Below are 21,834 nucleotides of genomic sequence, written 5' to 3'. Positions count from 1 at the left end.
GTTCAATCCTGACTGACTCAAGGTTGACTTAACTTTCCATCTTTCCATGCTCAGTAAAATGAGGACCCAGATTGTTGGGGGAAATAGGTTGATATTTATAAACTGTTCAGAGCGTGATGTAAAACACTACAAAGCATATAGAAATCTAAGTGCTGTTGCTATGGCCATCTCAACGCTACAAACCGTACTTGAGCTGAGTTTTTTAAAATAAAAAACGGCGAAAGATCAACAATGTGTTTTTCATTCCTCGATAGGTACACAACAAAACATTTGAACGATGAGACTACCTCCAAGCAAATTAAATCTATGTTGCAATAACAGTTACCTGCAAGGTGTGTTCCTGCTGTAAACAGTATTCTGCAATGACTGAGATGCACAGATTTTTTTAAAAAAAGTGATTGCAACTACTATCTTGTTCAGTCTTGCTTTTGACTTTCTTTCCCCGTGTCCTCTCTTCCATTAAAAAAAAATATATCACGTTCTTGTCCTTGAGTAAGCTGATAACTTCTTTTCTGTGCCAAAATCAATGAAATGTATCATCTCTGGAAGGTAAATTTTTTTTGGGGGGGGTTTTGGTTTTACTTTTCAGAGTCGCCATTGTACATGGCAGCTAATTTCTGCATTGCGTTATGGATTTCTCTGTATGAGAGAAAGCTCTGTGACTTGAACTAAATATTTTTAAATGTGGTTTTTGTTTTCCTTTTTGTTTTTGAAAAACTAATATTTAATATTGCTTCTTGTGCATGGCAAAACTGCCTATTACTGCTATTTAAAAAAAAAGAAAAGAAAGAAAAAAGAAAACTCCTCAGTGACTTCATTTTCTATTGCAGCTTTTCTTATGTGCAACCAGGAGGAAAACTTAAAAAAAAAAAAGCAGATTTGTTTAAATTAACTGTGTTTGTACAAATGGTACCCAACACAAAGATTTTTTTTTAAAAAAGAAACTAGTAAAAACCGTTCGTTTTTTTGTTTTTTTTTAAAAAAAGGTTAAGTTTGCATTTCGACTCATTTTTGTAAGGATGTACGTTGTATGTTTAATAACTAATGTTTTTCAAAAAAAATTGGTGTGTGCGTAGCCAAATTACGTATGCATGTTTGTGTCAAAGGATTGGCTGTGGAAACAACAATAAAAATCAGCTTTCATTTTTCTAAGCGTGGTTTGTTTCAGTAATTGAAGAGGGAGGGGCCTGTAATTGGAGAAAATTGGTTTAAAAAGAATAGAGGGAGTCCTGGACTGAAGACCAAAAATTCTGTTGTTAAGCAAGACATTTGTTAAGTGAGTTTTGCCCCGTTTTAGGACCTTTCTTAAGTGAATCACTGCAGTTGATAAATAAGTCACCCGGTTGTTATTTGAATTTGGCTTCCCCGTTCATTGACTTTGCTCGTCAGAAGGTCGCAAAAGGGGATCATGCGAGACTGGGACATTGCAAGCGTCATAAGTATGAACCAGGTGCCCAGCATCCAAATTTTGATCAAGTGATCATGGGGATGCTGCAAAGGTCGTAACTCTGAAAAATAGTCCTGTTTCCACTTACAGTAGTGAGTCAAGATGGTCGTAAAAATGGCCAAGTAACTCAACTGATTTTATGATTTTTCTATGGTGGTCACTAAGTAAATCATGGGCATTCAATACAATACAATAATACAATACAATACAATAGCAGAGTTGGAAGGGACCTTGGAGGTCTTCTAGTCCAACCCCCTGTCTATGCAGGAAACCCTATACCGTTTCAGACAAATGGCTATCCAACATCTTCTTAAAGACTTCCAGTGTTGGGGCATTCACAACTTCTGGAGGCAATTTCTGTTCCACTGATTAATTGTTCTAACTGTCAGGAAGTTTCTCCTCAGTTCAATGAATGGACAGTCATAAAGCAAATTCCATGGTTGTTAAGTGAACTTATTATTCACTATGGGGCGTTTTTGCTGAAAAGCAGAAGTAAAATCCTGGTTTTCAACAAAAGCAGTCCAGGGACCATGAGACTCTGCAAACACGGGTGGAATCGGGGCGGCCATTCAAATTTCAGAACTGGATCATAAGTATCTTTTGGGGAGGTCCTTCATGACCTTGAATAGTTACCAAGTGAATAATTGTAAGTTGAGTACTGTCTGTAATTTCGGTGGAACTGGATTTAGATCCTGTACAATCAATCAGAACAGAGCGGGAAGGGACCTTAGAGACCCTGTATCATTTCAGACAGGTGGATGTCCAGTCTCTTCTTAAAGACTTCCAGTGTTGGGGCATTCACAACCTCTGGAGGCAACTTCTGTTCCACTGATTAATTGTTCTAACTGTCAGGAAGTTTCTGCTTAATTTCAGGTTGCTCCTCTCCTTGATTAGCTTGCCTTCAGAAGTTGTGGATGCTTTATCACTGAAGGTTTTTAAGAAGAGACTGGATAAACACTTGTTTGGAGTGGTAATCCAAGGCCCCTTCCAGATGATTTCTCTTCTCTTCTATTTATTATATTTTCCAATTCCTATTCTATTCTATCCTATATTCCAATTCTATCCTATCCCATCCCCTTCCCATCCCATCCCATCCCATTCTATTCTATATTCCAATTCCCATTCTACTCCCACCCCCATCCCATTCTATTCTTGCTCAGTATGTAACTATATAAATATAATTGTTCAACATTTTGTTTGTTTCATTTTAATAGTATTTTAGCAAGATTAATTTTACTTGTTCTCTTGGCTGGAAAAAAAAACCTATTTTAACCTCTCTGCCATAAGTCGTGAGTTAATACCGGCATAACTTCATTGGATTAAGTCGCTTTTAATCCACTTCCTGAGAAACAGTTACATACAGTAATAAATTCTCGTCTCACAGACAGCCTTGTTAGCTTTACGTGGAATTTATGGAATTTTGACTTAACTTTTTCCCAAGTCTTGTTTTCCCACAAGAATCACCATGTTTTTGTTATTGAAGAATTTTTAAAAACAAGTCGTCATGTGGTTTTTATGTTTGGTTTAGTTTGTTGCGCTGGGAAAGAGGTGCTCTGGTTACAGACAACATGTTTTGGTTTCCGTGTTGTGTGTACAAAATAGCAAACCTTGCCCTAAATTGACCAGTCCATTTTCAAACAACCATTTAAAGATTCCAGGTAGGCCTAAGCAACTTTCTGACACAAGACCTCCCTTTCTGTCCAACCTACTCTGGGGGGGGGAGTCCCCCTCAAGCATCTGGATCAGATTTAGGGGGTGCATGGAAAGGAAGAAAAGTCTCCCGTTCAAGTCTCCCAGACCTGCCCAGCACTTGAAACAATTTGTAATAGTGGTGAATATCTGTAGCTCAGGTGTAGAATGTAGGTTGAAGTTGAAGGTTCGTTCTCCGAGCTTATGGGTTGGTTTCCGAATGTTTCGTTACCAGGCTAGGTAATACCTTCAGCGAAGTTTAGGGGAAGTAGAGTGTTCTTCTGTTACATTATGATGTCTTGGGATAAGTCAGCTGACTCATCACAATACCTGGCAGGGGTGTCAAACTCCATGTTGTTGAGGGCTGCATCCGGGATTCCTGCGATGAATGATGTAGGTGGGTGGAATTAAATTGAAAGAGGTTGAGTGTAGGTATGTGGGAGAGAAATCCAATGTTTTTGGCAAGGCCTTTCAGAGGAGGAAATCCTGGATTTGTTGCGTGAGACAATTGCCTAAAACCGTGATGGCAAGCCAATGGCACCTGTGCCACAGGTGGCATGCGGAGCCATTTCTGAGGGCAAACAAGGCATTGCCCTGACAGCTCCAGTGCGCATGTGTGCAGCTGATTTTTGGCCTTGATTTTTGGCTGTTTTTCGCCCTACAGAGGGTGAAAAACCACCCAACGCGCAAACCGGAAGTTCGGGAACAGACTTCCGGTTTGCACGTTAGGCTGTTTTTCGCCCTCCGGAGGCTTCAGGAAAGTCTCTTGAAGCCTCCAGAGGGAGAAAAGCGGCCAAACAGGCAACCTAGAAAGCTTCTGGAGCCTGGGGAGGGAGATAAATGGACCTACTTGGCTCACCAGAAGTCGGAAATTGGGCCATTTCTGGCCTCCGGAGGGCCTCCATGTGGGTGGGGGAGGCCATTTTCGCCCTCCCCAGGCTCCAAGAAAGCCGTATGCGCATGTGCGGGGCAGCAGCGGGAGTCATGCACACATCTGTCGGGAGAACGGTGGGGGGGGCATTAAATTTGGGGGGGGGCAGGTGAGTGCGCATGATAGCATGTGCGTGCTTTTGGCACCCAAGGCAAAAAAAGTTCGCCATCCCTGGTCTAAAACAATCTACTCCGCCCTTTACTGGCTGGGGATTATATCTGCCTACAATTCATCAACTTGGAGAAAACCATCATAGACACGCAACAGGTTACTTGTAACTTGCAACAACTGGCCAGTTTTGGCTCAGCAGAAAAAGTGGGCTGTTGTGATATTCTAAAGCAAAGTTTAGCACCCTCTTGAGGTAGTCTTTATAGGAGCAGTGTGCTGGCCTACTGGAGAAGACACTCGCCTCCCACTCGGAGGGTTGATAGTTCAGTCCTAGAGAGCAGCAGATATTTATCTCCTAGGGCTTAGTGAAAAAAAATAACTGCTGTGAACTCCATGTAGGCATTAGGAAGGCCATCCGGCCAGTAAGCGCTCAGCTCTGTCCAATCAACCCGACTTTTAAGGGATTACAGGGTCGCAAAAAGGGAGTTTTTATAGGTAGCCTTTAGGTTGATTTACAACCATTCATTTAGTGACTGTTGATGTTACAACAGTAGAGAAGAAAAGAAACTTACGACCGGTACTCGCACTTCTAACCATTGCAGGATCTCCATAGTCACACGATCAAAATTCGGGCACGTGCAATCTGGCACATATTTATGACAGTTTGCAGCATCCCATTTGCGAACTTCCTACAAATCAAGTCAATGTGAGAAGCCAGATTGGCTTAAAAACCCACAAGAGTCATGTAACAACTACAACGATTTGCTTAGCAACAATAGCAAAAAAAAAAAAAAAAAAGTGGTAAAAATCAGCCATGATTCACTTAACTTGCTTAGCTCCAGAAATTCTAGTTCCAATTATGGTTGTAAATCGTTGCTGTTAGTTGCAAAATCGTGTCTGACCCATTGCAATCTCATGGACAACGTTCCTCCAGGCCTTCCTGTCCTCTACCATCCTCTGGAGTCCATTTAAGCTCACACCTACTGCTTCAGTGACTCCATCCAACACCTCCTTCTCTGCCGTCCCGTTCTTCTTTTGCCCTCCATCTTTCCCAGCATTAGGCTCTTCTCCAGGGAGTCCTTCCTTCTCATTAGGTGGCCAAAGTATTTTGACTTTCCTCTTCAGGATCTGGCCTTCTAAAAAGCAGTCATGGTTGATCTCCTCTAGGACTACCTAAATAGATTTTGCTTTTCAATCCCCATCTGTTCCAGGAGATATCCAGACCATCTTGAATTGCATCAGACTTCTATTATGATCATGTTTGAAGACGTTTCCCAGGATCATCAGGGATAGAAGGTGACTTGTTAGGGCAATGCAGCCGTCGCAGTCCCTAGCACAGTGGCTTGATATGTTCTCTGTTCAGTCACCCATGATTTAACCATAATTCCCACAGCACCGCATGCTGTCTTAAAATGGCGGGAGCTGGGAGCTATTTATAATACGTGTTTGATCTCCTTTCTGTGCCCAGAGGCTGATAAGTATGTGAGTAAATATAATGTTCCCAAAATAGTTAGAGATATCTCCAAAAATTGGTACAAGTTGACAGCTATAATTCTGTAACCATTTTTTTTTTCTTGTGGACATTGCAGCAACACAGAGTTTTCAGCACTTGCAGGCGTGGTAGACGGGTTTGAGTCGCGAAGGAGAAAGCCTACATAAAAATTGTCTGCCCTCCTTGGCAATCTCTCTTGTAAGGGGAGAATATATGCTGACCTATAAACTCGGTATAACTCACAGTACAATAAAACATGTGAGATATCTTCAACTTCTCCTTTGCTACACACGCATACCCATTCTACTGTTGGTGTCCTCTGATACCTGTCCTGGAGGAGTGCTGAGGGGAGAATGTTAAATCTGGCTCTGAAGAAAGCTATTATTTGTTTTGGGAAGATCAGATCATTTAGATACCTTGCCGATTCCCACAGACACTGTTTGATTCTGTCCCTTCTGTGGAGAGGCAACCTATTTAGCTCTTCTTCGAACTCCCTGTCCTTCATTCTATTGATTGGTTTGCTTGTAGGGAGGTTTTGACACCACTCGGATAATGACCGGGACTTCATCTTTTATTTAAAGGACTGATTGGGACCCCCCCCCCCAAAAAAACAACCTAAACCACCCCCCTCCCTAGGTACCATATTTATCAGAGTATAAGACACCCCTTTTTCTCTCAAAAAATCTGGGTGCGTCTTATACACTGAATGCAGCATTTTTGGTCTCCTGAAACCCAACCCCCTTTGCAAACATTGTTGTGCATAGCCTTTAGGAGGCTTCCAGAGTGCTCCTGGGGGCTGGGAAGGGCAAAATTACCAAAAAATGGGCCTTTTTTGCTCATTTTTGCCCCCCCCCCCAGCTGCCAGGAGCACTCTGTAAGCCTCCTAAAGGCTATGTATACCCTTTTCTGGACAAAAAACAGGCCCGTTTTCACAAAAGACCTTTTTTGCTTGTTTTTGCCCCCTCCCCAGCTCCCAGGAGCACTCTACAAGTATCTTCAAGGCTATGTATGCCCCTTCTTTGTCAAAAAACAGGCCTGTTTTCACGAAAAACGGGCTGTTTTTGGGAGGTCTGCAGAGTGCAAAAACCTTTTTTTTTAATTTGCCACTCCAAAATCTTGATGCGTCTTATACTCCAAAAAATAGGGTAGTTCTTTTAACTCCATGTCCTTCATTCTAATGATTACTACTTGCTTTGCTTGGTTTGCTTGTAAGGAAGTTTTGACACGGCTCAGATAATGACCGGGGCTTCATCTTTTATTTAAAGGATGGATTGGGGCACACACACACCCGACAACCTAAACCAGCCACCTCCCCAGGTAATCTTTCTGTGCTGACACAGCAGCCATCCCGTCCCACCACCCGCTTTCCGAGTTGATGAACTGCTGAGCCTCCTTTCCTAGAAGGCTTTGACGCAAAAGGCTGTTTCCAGGGATTTTTGAAGGCTGTGGCAGTTTTGAAAGTAGGCTAATGGTATCGCCGGGAGATTTGGCACACGAAAACGCTGAAAGGCTGCCAGCTTTGAAGAGGCAGGCCCTGGAGAGGAGGGGGTAGTGGTGGTGTTGTCAGTGATGAATGTTGCAAGGCAGGATGGCGAGAGAGTTTTGCCTGCCCGCCTCTCCTCCCCCAAACCCCTTGCTCCAGATTAGCCTCTCCTTACGTCAGATCATCTTTTTTCGGTCCTCCGTCCATTTTTGACGAGCCTTGGAAAGTTTCACGCAATGAATTAAGGCCCTTCTCCCGTAATCTTAAGAGCGGCAGCTTCCCTTTCTCCCCCCCTCCAGATTTCTCCTTTCTATTGTCCCTTAAAAAGGTCAAGTTCTTTTGAGACCCCCAGGGTCCTTCTTGCAAACAATATAGAAATTCTGGCATTCTTCCATTCTGGACATCAAAGGACAATCCATTTTAGCCCATTCCTGGAAGGCTCTATGACAAGGGTGTCAAACTCTATTTCATTGAGGGCCACATCAGGGATGTTTTTGACTTGGGGTGTATGTGTATGTGTGGCTAGGGTGGGTGTGGCCAGCTCAATTTCACTGGTGTCAGTCAGGGGCGCTTGTGGTGGTCTTCCCTCAGACCCTCCCTTACTCTCATTATAATCTCCTTTTCTTCCTTCCTTCCTTCCTCCCTTCCTTCCTTCCTTCCTTTTCTTCTTTTCCCCCCTTCATCATCCTTTCTTCTTCCTTTCTTTTTCTTCCTTGCTCTCTTCACATCTTCCCTTCTTTTTATTTTTCTTTCCTCTTTCTCCTTCCCTGTCCCTTCTTGCCTGCTCAAATGCTCAAAACAGTATACCCACTCCCCAGTTACCCCCAGTATAACCAGTAGCATGGCCTTGGAGAGAGAGAGACAAATGGTCCCAGGGTGTCCAGTGAGCTGTGGCTCGGGCTGGACTTGAACTGGGTTTCCTCAGGCCTTTACAGCCCATACATTGTCCTCTTCACCTATCCAGCAAGTCCAGTCCCTATTTGCAGAAAGTAGAACCATGGACTCATCCTTCCATCCTTCCGAGATGAATAAAATGAGGACCCAAAATTAATGGGGGCAATAGGCTGACTCTGTAAACTGCTTAGAGAGGGCTGTAAAGCATTGTAAAGCGGTATATAAATCTAAGTGCTATTGCTATTGCTGTTAAGGAAGTTACCAATAAAGGAGAATATAGCTCGGGGTTGAAATGAAGGGTCCTTGTCAGGGGTGGGCTGCTGGGGGTTTGCAGGGGTTTGGGAGAACCTCTAGCTAAGATTGTGTGCAGTTCGGAAAACCCCCAAATCCCACTCCTGGCTGCCCCGGCCACCCTACCCCTCCCCGGAGTCCCCACACAACCCATTTTCGATGCAGATAAGTGCAGGGCACACATGGGGGCTTGGGGAGGGTGAAAAATGGGCCACCAGAAGTTCGGGAAGGGCAGGAATGGCCCCGTTTCCCACCTCCAGAGGGCCTCTGTTACCTGGGAAGGGCGTTTTTGCCCTCCCAAAGGCTTCAGGAAGGCACCCGGGGAGAGCAAAAACACTGCCCCACCACCACCATGGTGCAGGTGGCTGACTAGGCCACGCCCATCATGGCCACACCCACCCAGCAACCGGGCAGAGAACCCCTTGCTAACATTTTTTGAAGCCCACCCCTTTTTCTCTGAACCTGGATGTTGCCTTGCATTCCACGAACTAGGTAGCACCATCAGTGCTAGGAAGGGTTAAGGGAGGGTCTGCCATTTCCTAGCAGGACTCCAGGGCTCGATTCTTGAAACCCCTCTACCCCCCCACCCCCCACCTCTGCCCCAGTGCTGAAGTTGGTGTCACTGCCCAGTCCTCTTCCCTATTGTGTCAACCCAAGATACTCCCTGATAAGAATGCGGTTCCGGGAAGCAGCCATTATCTTTAGAAGACAGAAGGGATTGCCCACCTTTGGTTAGGGGGCCAAGAGTAGGTTGCTGCTACTCCCGATTTTCCTTTACTTTTCTTTGAAAAAAAATAATGCTTAGAAAAAAGGTCTCCCCACGGTATCTCTTGCTACTTCGTCCAGCAGAAATTGCCGGGAGAAATATCAGCAACCTCAGATATGGAGATGATACCACTCTAATGGCAGAAAGTGAAGAGGAACTAAAGAGCCTGTTGATGCGGGTGAAGGAGGAGAGTGCAAAAGTTGGCTTGGAACTCAACATTAAGGAAACTAAGATCATGTCATCTTGGCCCTCTCAATTCCTGGCAAATAGATGAGGAAGAAATGGAGGTCGTGACAGATTTTATTTCCCTGGGCTCCAAGATCACCGCATAGGGGGCCTGCAGCCAAGAAATCAAAAGAGGCTTGCTCCTGGGGAGGAAAGCTATGGAATCTAGACAGCATACTAAAAAGATGTGGAGACTCTAGAAAGAGTGCAGAGAATAGCAACAAAGATGATTAGGGGACTAGAGACTAAAACATGAAGAACGGTTGCAGGAACTAGGTATGTCTAGCTTAAGAGAAAGAAGGACTAGGGGAGACATGATAGCAGTGTTCCAATATCTCAGGGGTTGCCACAAAGAAGAGGGAGTCAAACTATTCTCCAAGGCACCTGAGGACAGAACAAGAAGCAATGGGTGGAAACTAATCAAGGAGAGAAGCAACTTAGAACTGAGGAGAAATTTCCTGACAGTTAGAACAATTAATCAGTGGAACAGCTTGCCTCCAGAAGTTGTAAATGCCCCAACACTGGAAGTCTTTAAGAAGATGTTGGATAGCTATTTGTCTGAAACGGTATAGAGTTTCCTGCCTAGGCAGGGGGTTGGACTAGAAGACCTCCAAGGTCCCTTCCAACTCTACTATTGTATTGTATTGTAAGCAGAGACATCACCCTGCCAACAAAAGTAAGCATAGTCAAGGCTATGGTTTTCCTAGTTGCAATGGATGGCTGTGAAAGTTGGACCCTAAGAAAGGCTGAGCGCCAAAGAATGGAGGCCTTTGAACTATGGTGCTGGAAAAAACTCCTGTTTTCTTCACTGTTAGGAAGTTTCTCCTTAATTCCAGGTTGCATCTCTCCTTGATTAGTGTCCATCCATTGTTTCTTGCCTTGCCTTCTGGTGCTTTGGAAAATAAGCTGACCCTCCCTCTTCTTTGTGGCAGCCCCACAAATACTGGAATACTGCTGTCATGTCCCACCCCTAATCCTCCTTTTTTCTAGACTGGCCATACCCAATTCAATACAATACAATACAATACAATAGCAGAGTTGGAAGGGACCTTGGAGGTCTTCTAGTCCAACCCCCTGCCTAGGCAGGAAACCCTATACCGTTTCAGACAAATAGCTATCCAACATCTTCTTAAAGACTTCCAGTGTTGGGGCATTCACAACTTCTGGAGGCAACTTCTATTCCACTGATTAATTGTTCTAACTGTCAGGAAGTTTCTCCTCAGTTCTAAGTTGCTTCTCTCCTTGATTAGTTTCCACCCATTGCTTCTTGTTCTACCCTCAGGTGCTTTGGAGAACAGCTTGACTGCCTCTTCTTTGTGGCAGCCCCTTAGAATGATATTGGAATAGTGCTATCATGTCTCTCCTGGTCCTTCTTTTCATTAAACTAGACATACCCAGTTCCTGCAACCGTTCTTCAAAGACACAACCGGTCCCAACTCTACTTCCTGTAACCGTTCTTCATATGTTTTTGTCCCCAGGCCTTTAATCATCTTAGTTGCTCTTCTTGGCACTTTTTCCAATGTCTCAATATCTTTTTGTAATGTGGTGACCAAAACTGGATACTGTATTCCAGCTGTGGCCTTACTTACTTACTTGTCTTATTCCAAGGCTGTTACGTTTACTGAGAAGTCATTGATAAAGTCCTTTATCAAGGATTTCTGAGTAATAAGGATTTTTTGAAATCTCTAAGTTGATGATGTCTCCTGGTTTCACAAATTATCTCCCACATGTGCTTAAGCAAAAACACAACAGGTCCCAACTCTACTTGCCTTTTAAAAAGGGGTTAAGACAGGGGTGAAATTCAGCAAGTTATGACAGGTTCTGGAGAACCGTTAGCGGAAAGTTTGAGTAGTTTGGAGAACTGGTAAATACCACCTCTGGCTGGCCCCAGAATGGGGTGGAAATGGGGATTTTGCAGTATCCTTCCCCTGCCACGGCCACCAAGCGACATTCACAGAACTGGTAGTAAAAAAAAATGATTTCACCACTAGGTTAAGACCCCATTTCCCCCCTCCAGATGAAGCAAGTTCCCTGTTGGTTGTTGGATTATCTCATTTATATTTTACATATTGGGTTGTTCCTTTTAGCTTTGTGTGGTTTTTTCCTGTGCCATGTTTGGTTTCTGTTGTACACCACCCAGAGTAACATTGTTTGAGTCTTATAATCATCTTTGGGCCTTATTATACCTTATATATGTATCAAGAGCCAGTTTGGTCTAGTGATTAAGGTGTTGATCTAGAAACCAGGAGATGGTGACTTCTAGTCCCACTTTAGGCATGAAAATTGACTGGGTGATTTTAGGCCAATCACCAGGAGTCTATGAGTTCTATTCCCACCTTACGCACGAAAGCCGACTGGGTTACTTTGGGCCAATCACCAGGAGTCTATGAGTTCTATTCCCGCCTTAGGCACGAAAGCTGACTGGGTGACTTTGGGCCATCACCAGGAGACTATGAGTTCTAGTCCTGCCTTAGGCACGAAAGCTAACTGGGTATGCAGGGGAAATGCAGATAGACAGATACGTAAATTATCCACAGTAAAGATAAAAATAGACAAAACAAACTTTCAATAAATTAACAACTTATTTATTGGCTGAAATAATTGAAGTGCCAAATGGGCTGATTATTATGCATTTGGTTTGGAGCCATATACATTCCATATGGAAGCCGTGTTATTCAGTTCTGCTTGCCTTGGGTTGTAACTGCAATACTCCTCAAAGCAAAGTTGAAGAGAGTCTAATTTAAGCAGTGAATAATGTCTTCCCAGCTGTTCTTTCAAACATTTCAGCCTTTTTGGACATTCTTTTCATTTACACACCAGGTTTCATCAAGGCGGTTACGTTTCTCTAGTATGTAAAATGTCACATTTCCCCCGCCTGGGACATGTAGACTTCACCTCCATTCACTGTTGATGATCCACAGGCATTCAGCTTTCAGAGAACATTTGTTGGAGGGAGGGTGGGAATCCCATATCTCCTGGGAACTGGGTGTATGTGTGTGTGTGTGTGTGTGTGTGTGTGTGTGTGTGATATTTTTGGCTGAAGTTTCACAGTTCTCACCACTGTGTAACTAATTAGGTTTTCCTGTGATTCCACAAGGCAGGAGTACTTATACTATCCCAGACAAATGGATATCCATTTTTTTTCTTGAAAACTTCCAGCGATAGAGCATTCCAGGAGGCAAGGTTTCACTGATTAACTGTTCACATTGTCAGAAAATTACTCCTGTTCTGACCGAGATTTCCCAAGAGCATGAGGCAAACTCCTCGTCCTGACAAAAAACCCTTTTTATTAAAGTTACAGTGACTTCTGCTCATTCACATCCAGGAAAGTCTTTCAAGGGAGGATTTACAGTCACAGACCTTATCTGGCTTGGAGAGCTGCCAGGCCGATATCTGCAAAACTTGGCAAGGAGCCTTTGAGAGTCATGAATCAATTAAGCAAACTAATTGTCTCCTGCAAACTCCACTCCCCTTTCGCTCCTCTTTTATTTCCTCTGGGAGGGTCCATTCACCATCCACCTGTGGCCTTACTCCCAAGTCGACCCGTTCTTTGGCTGTTCCCTTCGTCTGGCAACTCTGCACATGCGCACACTGGGAATATGTTCCAGCTGTTTGTCTGCCTCACTGATGTCTGACTCCGAAGGCAGCTGATAACTGGCATATGGTTCTGGCCCCCTCTCTGCCTCCGACATAGAGCCCTCATCAGAGCCTTCCCCAGACTCCAGTACTGGCCCATGTTTCTCCCCAACCTCCTCACTGTCCTAATCTGCTGCCAGCTGCACTGGCTGCTGTTGGGCCACTACAACTCCTTACTTCTAGGCTGAATCTCTCTTTAACAAACTTCCACCCATTACTTCTTGGCCCGTCCTCTGGTGTTTTGGAGAATAAGTCAATCCCCTATTCTCTATGACATCCCCTCAAGCACTAGAAGTTGGCTATCATGTCCCACCTGATCCTGCTCTTTGATAGGCTAAACCAGGAGTGTCAAACTGGTAGCTCACGGGCTGGATGCATCACATATAGGCCACGCCCACCCCTGCTCCACAAGGCAAAAAAAAAGTCAAATGAAAAGCAAAATGTCTTCAAAGAAAAAACCAGAAAGTCCACTTGCCTCCTGAAAAAGCACTTTGGGGACAACCATGACCTGAATGACTGAGAATCTCTAGAGACTCTTAGCCATAACCCTATACATTTTAGATGTGCTGTATATGCCACCTGACATGTTCAGAAGTCTCTAGAATGCATCTACCTACCTTGTTCTTTGACTCATTATGCTATTGTTTTTAGAACATCGGTGTTGTCCATCAGGACCTTTTAAAAAATCATTAAAAAAGGAAGTTTGTGTGGCTTTCTTAATCTCAACTCTGCCAAAGTTAGATTAGATAAATACACTAGATGGCGCTCGCCATGTTCCTTTACCTTATGGAATGAGTCTATGACCTTTGGAGAGAAGAAGGGCCATGCACAGTTAATAGAATAAATACAACAATCCTCTGAGCCATTTGTTGCCCCTTTGAATTTTGTTTTAAACGAACCCACATTCCTTTTCTATTATCTCTTCGCCCTGCATTCCCCCCGCCCCCAAATTTAACATTTCAAGATTTTAAACACGGAACAGCTTTCTCCATAACTTTCGATCCTTGTCATGTTGCACAGGAAGATCTTTGTCATTTTTGGCTAAGAAAAAAAGAGCGCATTCCCAGCAAAAGTTTAAAGTAGCAGCTGGGCATGAAAAAAGGAATTAAAAGAAAAAAGTCTTGCGAACAGGAACAAACTTAAGATAAATTTACTTTACAAGTGGTGAAGGGAAGAAGAATTCTCTCAAAGTCATTTACAACAAGCATGCACAATTAAAGTTAAACTAGAAGGAAACCAGAGAAAGGAGTGCTGTCCATGAAGTAACAGTTTACGCCTTGGCTAGCTTCAGATGAAACGCCAAGCTAGATTGAAATGGCATTAGGCAACATCATGTAGTGTGAGAAATCCAGTTGTTGTTTTTTATTTTTATTAAAAACTTTTTTTTATTAAACACACATTAAAACATTGGACACAGAGTAACTGCCCTGGAAATGTCTTTGCCATACATACTAGAATATAAAGTTAAATATTATAACCACCATGCTTATTTACAATTGGTCTATTCAATATTTACAAATCTAAGGATATCGTATTTCTAACCATGCTGCTTTGTCCTTGTCTTATACATTCTCACTGTTATGATTTCATACCTAATTCTAATCTCCATTCTATAAATCTTAGTCGTTGCTTATTTGGGGGTCTTTCCTTTTTTGTTCCAACCATCGATAAAATTTATCCCGGATCTTATAATATTCTGATTCGTCTTTGTTCTTCAATTCCCATGTCAATTTATCCATTTCAGCACAAATCAGAATTTTCCTAATTACTTCCTCTTCTTGTGGAATTTTCCTATTTTTCCAGTTTTGGGCAAAGACCGTTCTTGCTGCCGTAATAAAATGTATCTCTTGGAATGCTGGGTGATTAGTTTCCACCCATCGCTTCTTGTCCTGCTCTCAGGTGCTTTGGAAAAACTCAAACAACAGGTAGGAGATGCAGGAAACATGCCCATGGACAGGCATGTAAGTCTTAAGTACTTATATACAAACGTTCAAAGCTTGGGGAACAAACAGGGTGAAGTAGAAGCAATGGTACATGAGGGTTAGTATGACTTATAGTTGCCATGATAGAAACCTGGTGGGATGAAACCAAAGGTAAAATGCTACCGGTTCGGCGGGAACCAGTATTTCTGACAATCAGCTGGGACGCACAATTTATATTAGCTAGAATTGTCAGATTTCCTGCTTTCTAGCTAATTTAAATTGTGTATCACAGCTGATGATCGGAAATTGATGGTGCTGTGCATGCATGGAGGCGGGCGCGGGCGCTCACACCACCCGAACCCATAGCAAAGGTAAGTTGATTTCACCCCATGATTGGAATGTATGGATGGACAGATACAAATTGTCCAAAAGAAACAGATCTGCAAAAAGAGGAGGGGCACTATATGTAAGAGATCATGACATATCTACAGAAATGCACTTGGCCAAAGATAAAACCCCTCCAGAATGTATATGGGCCAATATAAAAGGAAAGAGGCACCTAGAACAGTTCTGGATGCTGCATGGTGGATTATTTGCAGCTTCCAAGTGATCAGTGCTATGTGGAACACAATGCAATTGTCCAGTTGAGAGGTGACCAAGTCATGAGTGACCCTGAGTAGAGCCGCTCTTATGACTTCAAAGTCTTCTGGACTCACACCTCTTGCTTGAGGAACATGTAGTTGCTGTGGCCAGGAAAGACTTTACAAAACTCAATCTGGTGAACAAGAACAGCCATTCCTAGATCAGAAGAGTTGGGCCCAGGGTGAAATCCAGCAGGTTCTGACAGGTTCTGGAAAACCAGTAGTGGAAATTTTGAGTAGTTCGGAGAACCGGCAAATGCCGGTTCCTTCCCCTATCACGCCCACCAAGCCACGCCCACCAAGCTATACCATTCCCACCAAGCCGCGCCCACAGAACCGGTAGTAAAAAAAAGTTGAATTTCACCATTGGTTGGGCCCCTGATGTCTTGGAGATTAACCCATGATTGTCATAGTGGTCATAAATTCCCAGCCGTCTTTGACCCCATTCCGAAAAGCATGCTGAACTTACTCTAACCACTACTCTAAAAATGCCCACCTGGATATTAAACAGCTGGGGCGGGAATGGCATTGTGCAGCCAGGAGAGAGATATCACTGACAATATTATTCAATCAGTAATCGTAGCAATAACATCTCCATTTAAATAAATAAATCAATGCACCTAGGCTGCAAAAATCCAGGTGTCCAACAGGTGGCAACAGCAGCCTAGAGCTTCCTTCCTGTTTGTCCTTGCTGCCATCTAGTGGATGATCACCTTTCTGCAATCCAGATATGCAACATTGCATAGAGATATGGGGTGTTTAATGCGTTCGCACATTAGTCCCTGGAAAACAAGAGAGGCAGTAGATGGCAGCAGAAACCAGCAAATTCAAGAGACTGAGATAGTGGTAGCAGAAAAAGCGCTATTGATTTCAGCGCTGGTTTTTTTTAAACATCTCCCAAGTTATGTGAATTCCGAGAGTTATCCCAGCCTGTTGAACTGTAGTGGGAGGGGGTTTCAGACAGTGACAGTGGGATCACCATGGCTCATCTTTTGTCAGTGTGTCATGGCAGAATTGTGAGGGTATCAATTACTAACCAAAAATCAATCACTAAACAGACTCAGTGTATACCGATAGTCCTTGAGCTACGACCATTTGGAAGCCTGCCCCACCATACTCAAAACTGGTGATAGCCATAAAGTGAGTTAGTCGAGGACTGACCCAATTTTATGACCCCTTTTGCAGTGCTCATTAAGGAAATCACTGTGCTCATTAAGCAAATTCACTATCATTAAAGCATACCAATAGTTGGCTATGATTGCGGTTTGCCGAAAACCAGATGTAACTTCTGGTTTTCAGCAAAACCGTCATAAAAGGCAGATTACTTGCTAAGCAACCAAGGTGCATTCACATAACTGGCAGGGGGGAGCGGGAAGGGACTGTCAGAACTTCAAATCCAGGTCATAGGTCATCAGTCAAGGACTAACTATATATATTTTCAAGGAAAAAGAACAATCTAATCTAATCATTTCCCCTGTGAAGCGTTTTACAGTATATATGATCTTTTTTTTCTTCACTTTAATTGTGCCCAATTCGTGGAGATTTCCTGAACAAGTCCTCACAGTTTTATTAGCAAAGTTTTTCAGAATTATTTGCCATTGCTTTCTTCCTAGGGCTGAGAGAAAGGGACTGGCCCAAGGTCGCTCAGCTAGTTTTATGTCTAAGGCAGAACTAGAACTCACAGCTTCTTGGTTTCTAGTCCAATGCCCTAATCCAGAGGTAGTCAACCTTTTTATACCAACTGCCCACTTTTGTATCTCTGTTAGTAGTAAAATTTTCTAACCGCCCACCGGTTCCACAGTAATGGTGATTTATAAAGTAGGGAAGTAACTTTACTTTATAAAATGTATAAAGCAGAGTTACAGCAAACCCCTACCGCCCACCATGAAAGCTGGAACGCCCACTAGTGGCGGGTAGGGACCAGATTGACTACCACTGCCCTAACCATTTGAACAAACAGGCTCTCATAGATGACCTTAATATTCCTAGCTTTGTCCTTTGGACACTTATCTCATATCCATGAGCTAGAAAAACAGAATTCCGCACAATCGTTAAATTCTCTTCTGGTCCACAGGCAGAGAGTTGAAGAGTAGTTTTTGACCTATAACCGTAATGGAGCCTGTGGGAATCTGATTGGAGGGATAGATAGATGGATGGATGGATGGGTGGATGATAGGTAGGTAGGTAGGTAGATAGATAGATAGATAGATTGATTGATAGATTGATATATATATATATATATATATATATATATATATATATATATATATATATATATATATATATATATATATATATATATATATATATATATATATGATAGATAGATGATAGATAGATAGATAGATAGATAGATAGATAGATAGATAGATAGATGATAGGTAGGTAGGTAGGTAGGTAGGTAAATAGATAGATAGATAGATAGATAGATAGATAGATGATAGGTAGGTAGGTAGGTAGGTAGGTAGGTAGGTAGGTAGGTAGGTAAATAGATAGATAGATAGATAGATAGATAGATAGATAGATAGATAGATAGATAGATAGATGATAGATAGGTAGGTAGATAGGTAGTTAGGTAGGTAGGTAGATGAGATAGATTTCCAATGTCCTCCTTTCTTTGCTGAGTTTGCTTTCTCCTCAGGGGAACAAGGGTGATGTTTGGGCAGAGGGAGAGGAAAATAAATCTAATTATTACTGAAGGATGGAAAGTGATGGCGAGGTGCCGCGATATCCATGAAGCACCAGGTACCAGGGTGAGAAAATTGTTCCACCATTGAGGACCCCGGCTCTACAATTCTGGAGGAAAGACTGCATTCCCCCCTCCCCCCAAAACATCTCAACTTTTCTTCTTGAAGGAGAAGAGATTTCCCGCTGGCCTTGTAAAAACACGGATGGGAGATGGTGCCAACTGGAGACCAATGCCTGCCTTCCCTCTCTCCATGTCAAAGGTGCCTGGGTCAAAAGCCGCCCAACCAAGATCTGTCCCTGGAAACGAAACATGGGAGTGTTGGCCCGGCTGGGTGTACATATGTGAGTGTGTTTGTGGTGTACGTACGAGAGAAAGAAACATCAATTCCCTTGTCAGCATTGCATCTTTTGTGGCTTGGTCGTTGGTCACCTCCACAACAATGTGTTCCTTTATATAGTGCCCCAATGTGGCAATTAGCGGAAACAAAGGCTTCCGATTACCTAACTGCTGGTGGTGTGCCTGGCAAGATCTCTTTCTCGGTGTGAGGAACAGAAAGTGCTGCCGCACTCTGTGGCTGTGTAAACCCTCCCGCCCCATCGGCTTGGTGAACACGGGGCAGGCCCATCTTTCGTTGTTATGCAACCATGGCAAACGGGCAGCCTGGCATCTTGCTGGAAATTGATGATATCTAATTTCATGAAAAGAAGAAGCAGTCTTCCAATATCTCAGGGGCTGCCACAAAGAAGAGGGAGTCAAGCTATTCTCCAAAGCACCTGAGGGCAGGACAAGAAGAAGCAATGGGTGGAAACTAATCAAGGAGAGAAGCAACCTGGAACTAAGGAGATATTCCCTGAGAAATTTCCTGAATCTTCCATCTTCTCCATCTTTTAGGGACACATCATTTCTTTCCCAAAGAGTGAGTTGGCTTAGAGCACAGGTGTCAAACTCACATCGCATTGCGTTGCCTTCAGGTGACGTTTCATGACATTTTCCCCATTTGTGGAGCTGGGGTGGGTGTGGATCAAAGGTGGGTTCCAACCGATTTGGACTGGTTCAGCTGAGAAGGTAGTAACTTGGCTGGACGTGCCCCTGAACTGGTTCTATCGGCAGAGCCACAGGCGCCGCCATCTTGTTTTTTGCTTCTGAGTATGCGCAGAAGCAATTTGTTTTTTTACTTCTGTGACCGTGGGCGGAGTGCGCATGCAGAGTGCCCCTCGGCAAACTGGCAGTAACAGAAACCAGAACCCACCCCTGGACTGTGGAGTGTGTGGGATACATCTGGCCCGCGTACATTTGCATTTTTTAGTGAGTCATTCAAGGTCATCTAGAGATTTATCTACAACACAGTCCTTTCAACAGTTCCAAGAAGGCTCCACACCAGTGGTGGGTTTCAATTTTGTTTACTACTGGTTTGCTCATGCACGGGCGCACACACAATGTTTTTGCGCATGGGCAGAAGCATCTAGTCAGGTGGGCGGAGCCTCCCGCCACTGCCACTACCGGCTCGCCCAATCCGGGCTGATGGAGCAACCCATCACCTCTCCCCTTTGCACCTTCTGTACAGCCGTCTGTATGGAATATAAATCCTTCCGTTCCCCACCATCCAGTCAGAGCTGGAGAAGCTTCTTGGATGAGAAGTGGAGCGTCTTCAAAGAAAAACCAGAAAGTCCAAGTGCCTCGTGAAAAAAAGCGCCTTTGGGACATCCGATGTAGTGTTAAACCCTGGAGTTTTGTACCATAAGCTGGATGGCTTTAACAGAGGACTGGAGGAGCGGGTTATCAATGGCTACAAATATTGATGTTTATTGACTACCTCTTTAATCATGGACTTTCAGCACTAACTGTGGAAAGAGATAGTGGAAGGGACTATCATTCTTTACTTCAGCCTGTGAGTTTCCCAAACGCATTTGTGACAGAGAATGCTTGAGTAGATGTTCTTCCGATTGCTCCAATACAACCCTTTCTTTCTTCTTTCTTTCCTGGATTAACCATATATAGGTTAATGGCTGAGTAGCAGCAGATTTTGTTCCTTATATTTTCAACACATTATACACCTTATGGATCCAGGAAGGATCAAAGGACCAGGTTGGGACAGATCCTTCTTAGTTGGGAACTAAGATCTCTCTTAGTTCAGTGGTGAAATTCATTTTTTTTCATTACCAGTTCTGGGGGGGCGTGGCTTGGTAGGCGTGGCAGGGGAAGGATACTGCAAAATCCCCATTCCTTCCCCACTCCTGGGGGAAGGATACTGCAAAATCCCCATTCCTTCCCCACTCCTGGGGGAAGGATATTGCAAAATCCCCATTCCCTCCCCACTCCTGGGGGAAGGATATTGCAGATTCTCCATTCCCTCCCCACTCCTGGGAAAGGATACTGCAAAATCCTCATTCCCTCCCCACTCCTGGGGGAAGGATATTGCAGATTCTCCATTCCCTCCCCACTCCTGGGGAAGGATACTGCAAAATCCCCATTCCCTCCCCACTCCTGGGGGAAGGATATTGCAGATTCTCCATTCCCTCCCCACTTCCTGGGGGAAGGATATTGCAGATTCTCCATTCCCTCCCCACTCCTGGGGGAAGGATATTGCAGATTCTCCATTCCCTCCCCACTCCTGGGGAAGGATACTGCAAAATCCCCATTCCCTCCCCACTCCTGGGGGAAGGATATTGCAGATTCTCCATTCCCTCCCCACTCCTGGGGAAGGATACTGCAAAATCCCCATTCCCTCCCCACTCCTGGGGGAAGGATATTGCAGATTCTCCATTCCCTCCCCACTCCTGGGAAAGGATACTGCAAAATCCTCATTCCCTCCCCACTCCTGGGGGAAGGATATTGCAGATTCTCCATTCCCTCCCCACTCCTGGGGAAGGATACTGCAAAATCCCCATTCCCTCCCCACTCCTGGGGGAAGGATATTGCAGATTCTCCATTCCCTCCCCACTCCTGGGGAAGGATACTGCAAAATCCCCATTCCCTCCCCACTCCTGGGGGAAGGATATTGCAGATTCTCCATTCCCTCCCCACTCCTGGGAAAGGATACTGCAAAGTCCCCATTCCCTCCCCACTCCTGGGGGAAGAATACTGCAAAATCCCCGTTCCCTCCCCACTCCAGGGGAAGGATACTGCAAAATCCCCATTCCCTCCCCACTCCAGGGGAAGGATACTGCAAAATCCCCATTTCCTCTCCACTTCAGGGGAAGGATACTGCAAAATCTCCATAACCTTCCCCACTCCAGGGGAAGGATACTGCAAATCTCCATTCCCACCCCACTCTGGGGCTAGCCAGAGGTGGTATTTGCTGGTTCTCTGAACTACTCAAAATTTCCGCTACCGGTTCTCCAGAACCTGTTAGAACCTGCTGAATTTCACCTCTGATGTAGTTGCTAAGATTTAGCACTGATTTAATGACATATAAGCAGCCAACTGCCTTGAGAAGCCCATAAAGCTGGAAAAGATGAAAGGAAAAAGAGAAGGATGATCAGTAAGCAGAATGATGGACTCAACCACAGGGACAATGAGTGCACTGTTTGGAGTTCTGAAGGATCTTCTCCAGATCATCTGGAGAAGTTCTGTCTATGAGTTTGCTAACAGACTTGGTAACATATAATCAATAAATTATT

The 21,834-nt window shown here is 44.0% G+C and overlaps 1 protein-coding gene across 1 annotated transcript in view; it reads left to right on the top strand.

Moving 5' to 3' along the window:
* Positions 1-1,152, top strand: part of CYRIB (CYFIP related Rac1 interactor B) — a 91,338-nt gene extending 90,186 nt beyond the window's left edge. Inside the window, exon 13 of the mRNA XM_081949878.1 lies at positions 255-1,152. Within this exon, the coding sequence (XP_081806004.1) occupies positions 255-318 (64 nt within the window). The 3' untranslated portion in view covers positions 319-1,152. The remainder of the gene's footprint in view (positions 1-254) is intronic.
* Positions 1,153-21,834: the final 20,682 nt, after the last annotated feature.

The sequence above is a fragment of the Natrix helvetica genome (assembly GCF_964273705.1).
Source record: "Natrix helvetica genome assembly, chromosome: 4".
In the NCBI taxonomy this organism is placed as follows: Eukaryota; Metazoa; Chordata; class Lepidosauria; order Squamata; family Natricidae; genus Natrix; species Natrix helvetica.
The sequence above is the reverse complement of the archived record's forward strand: the minus strand, read 5'-3'. Positions and strand labels throughout refer to the sequence as shown.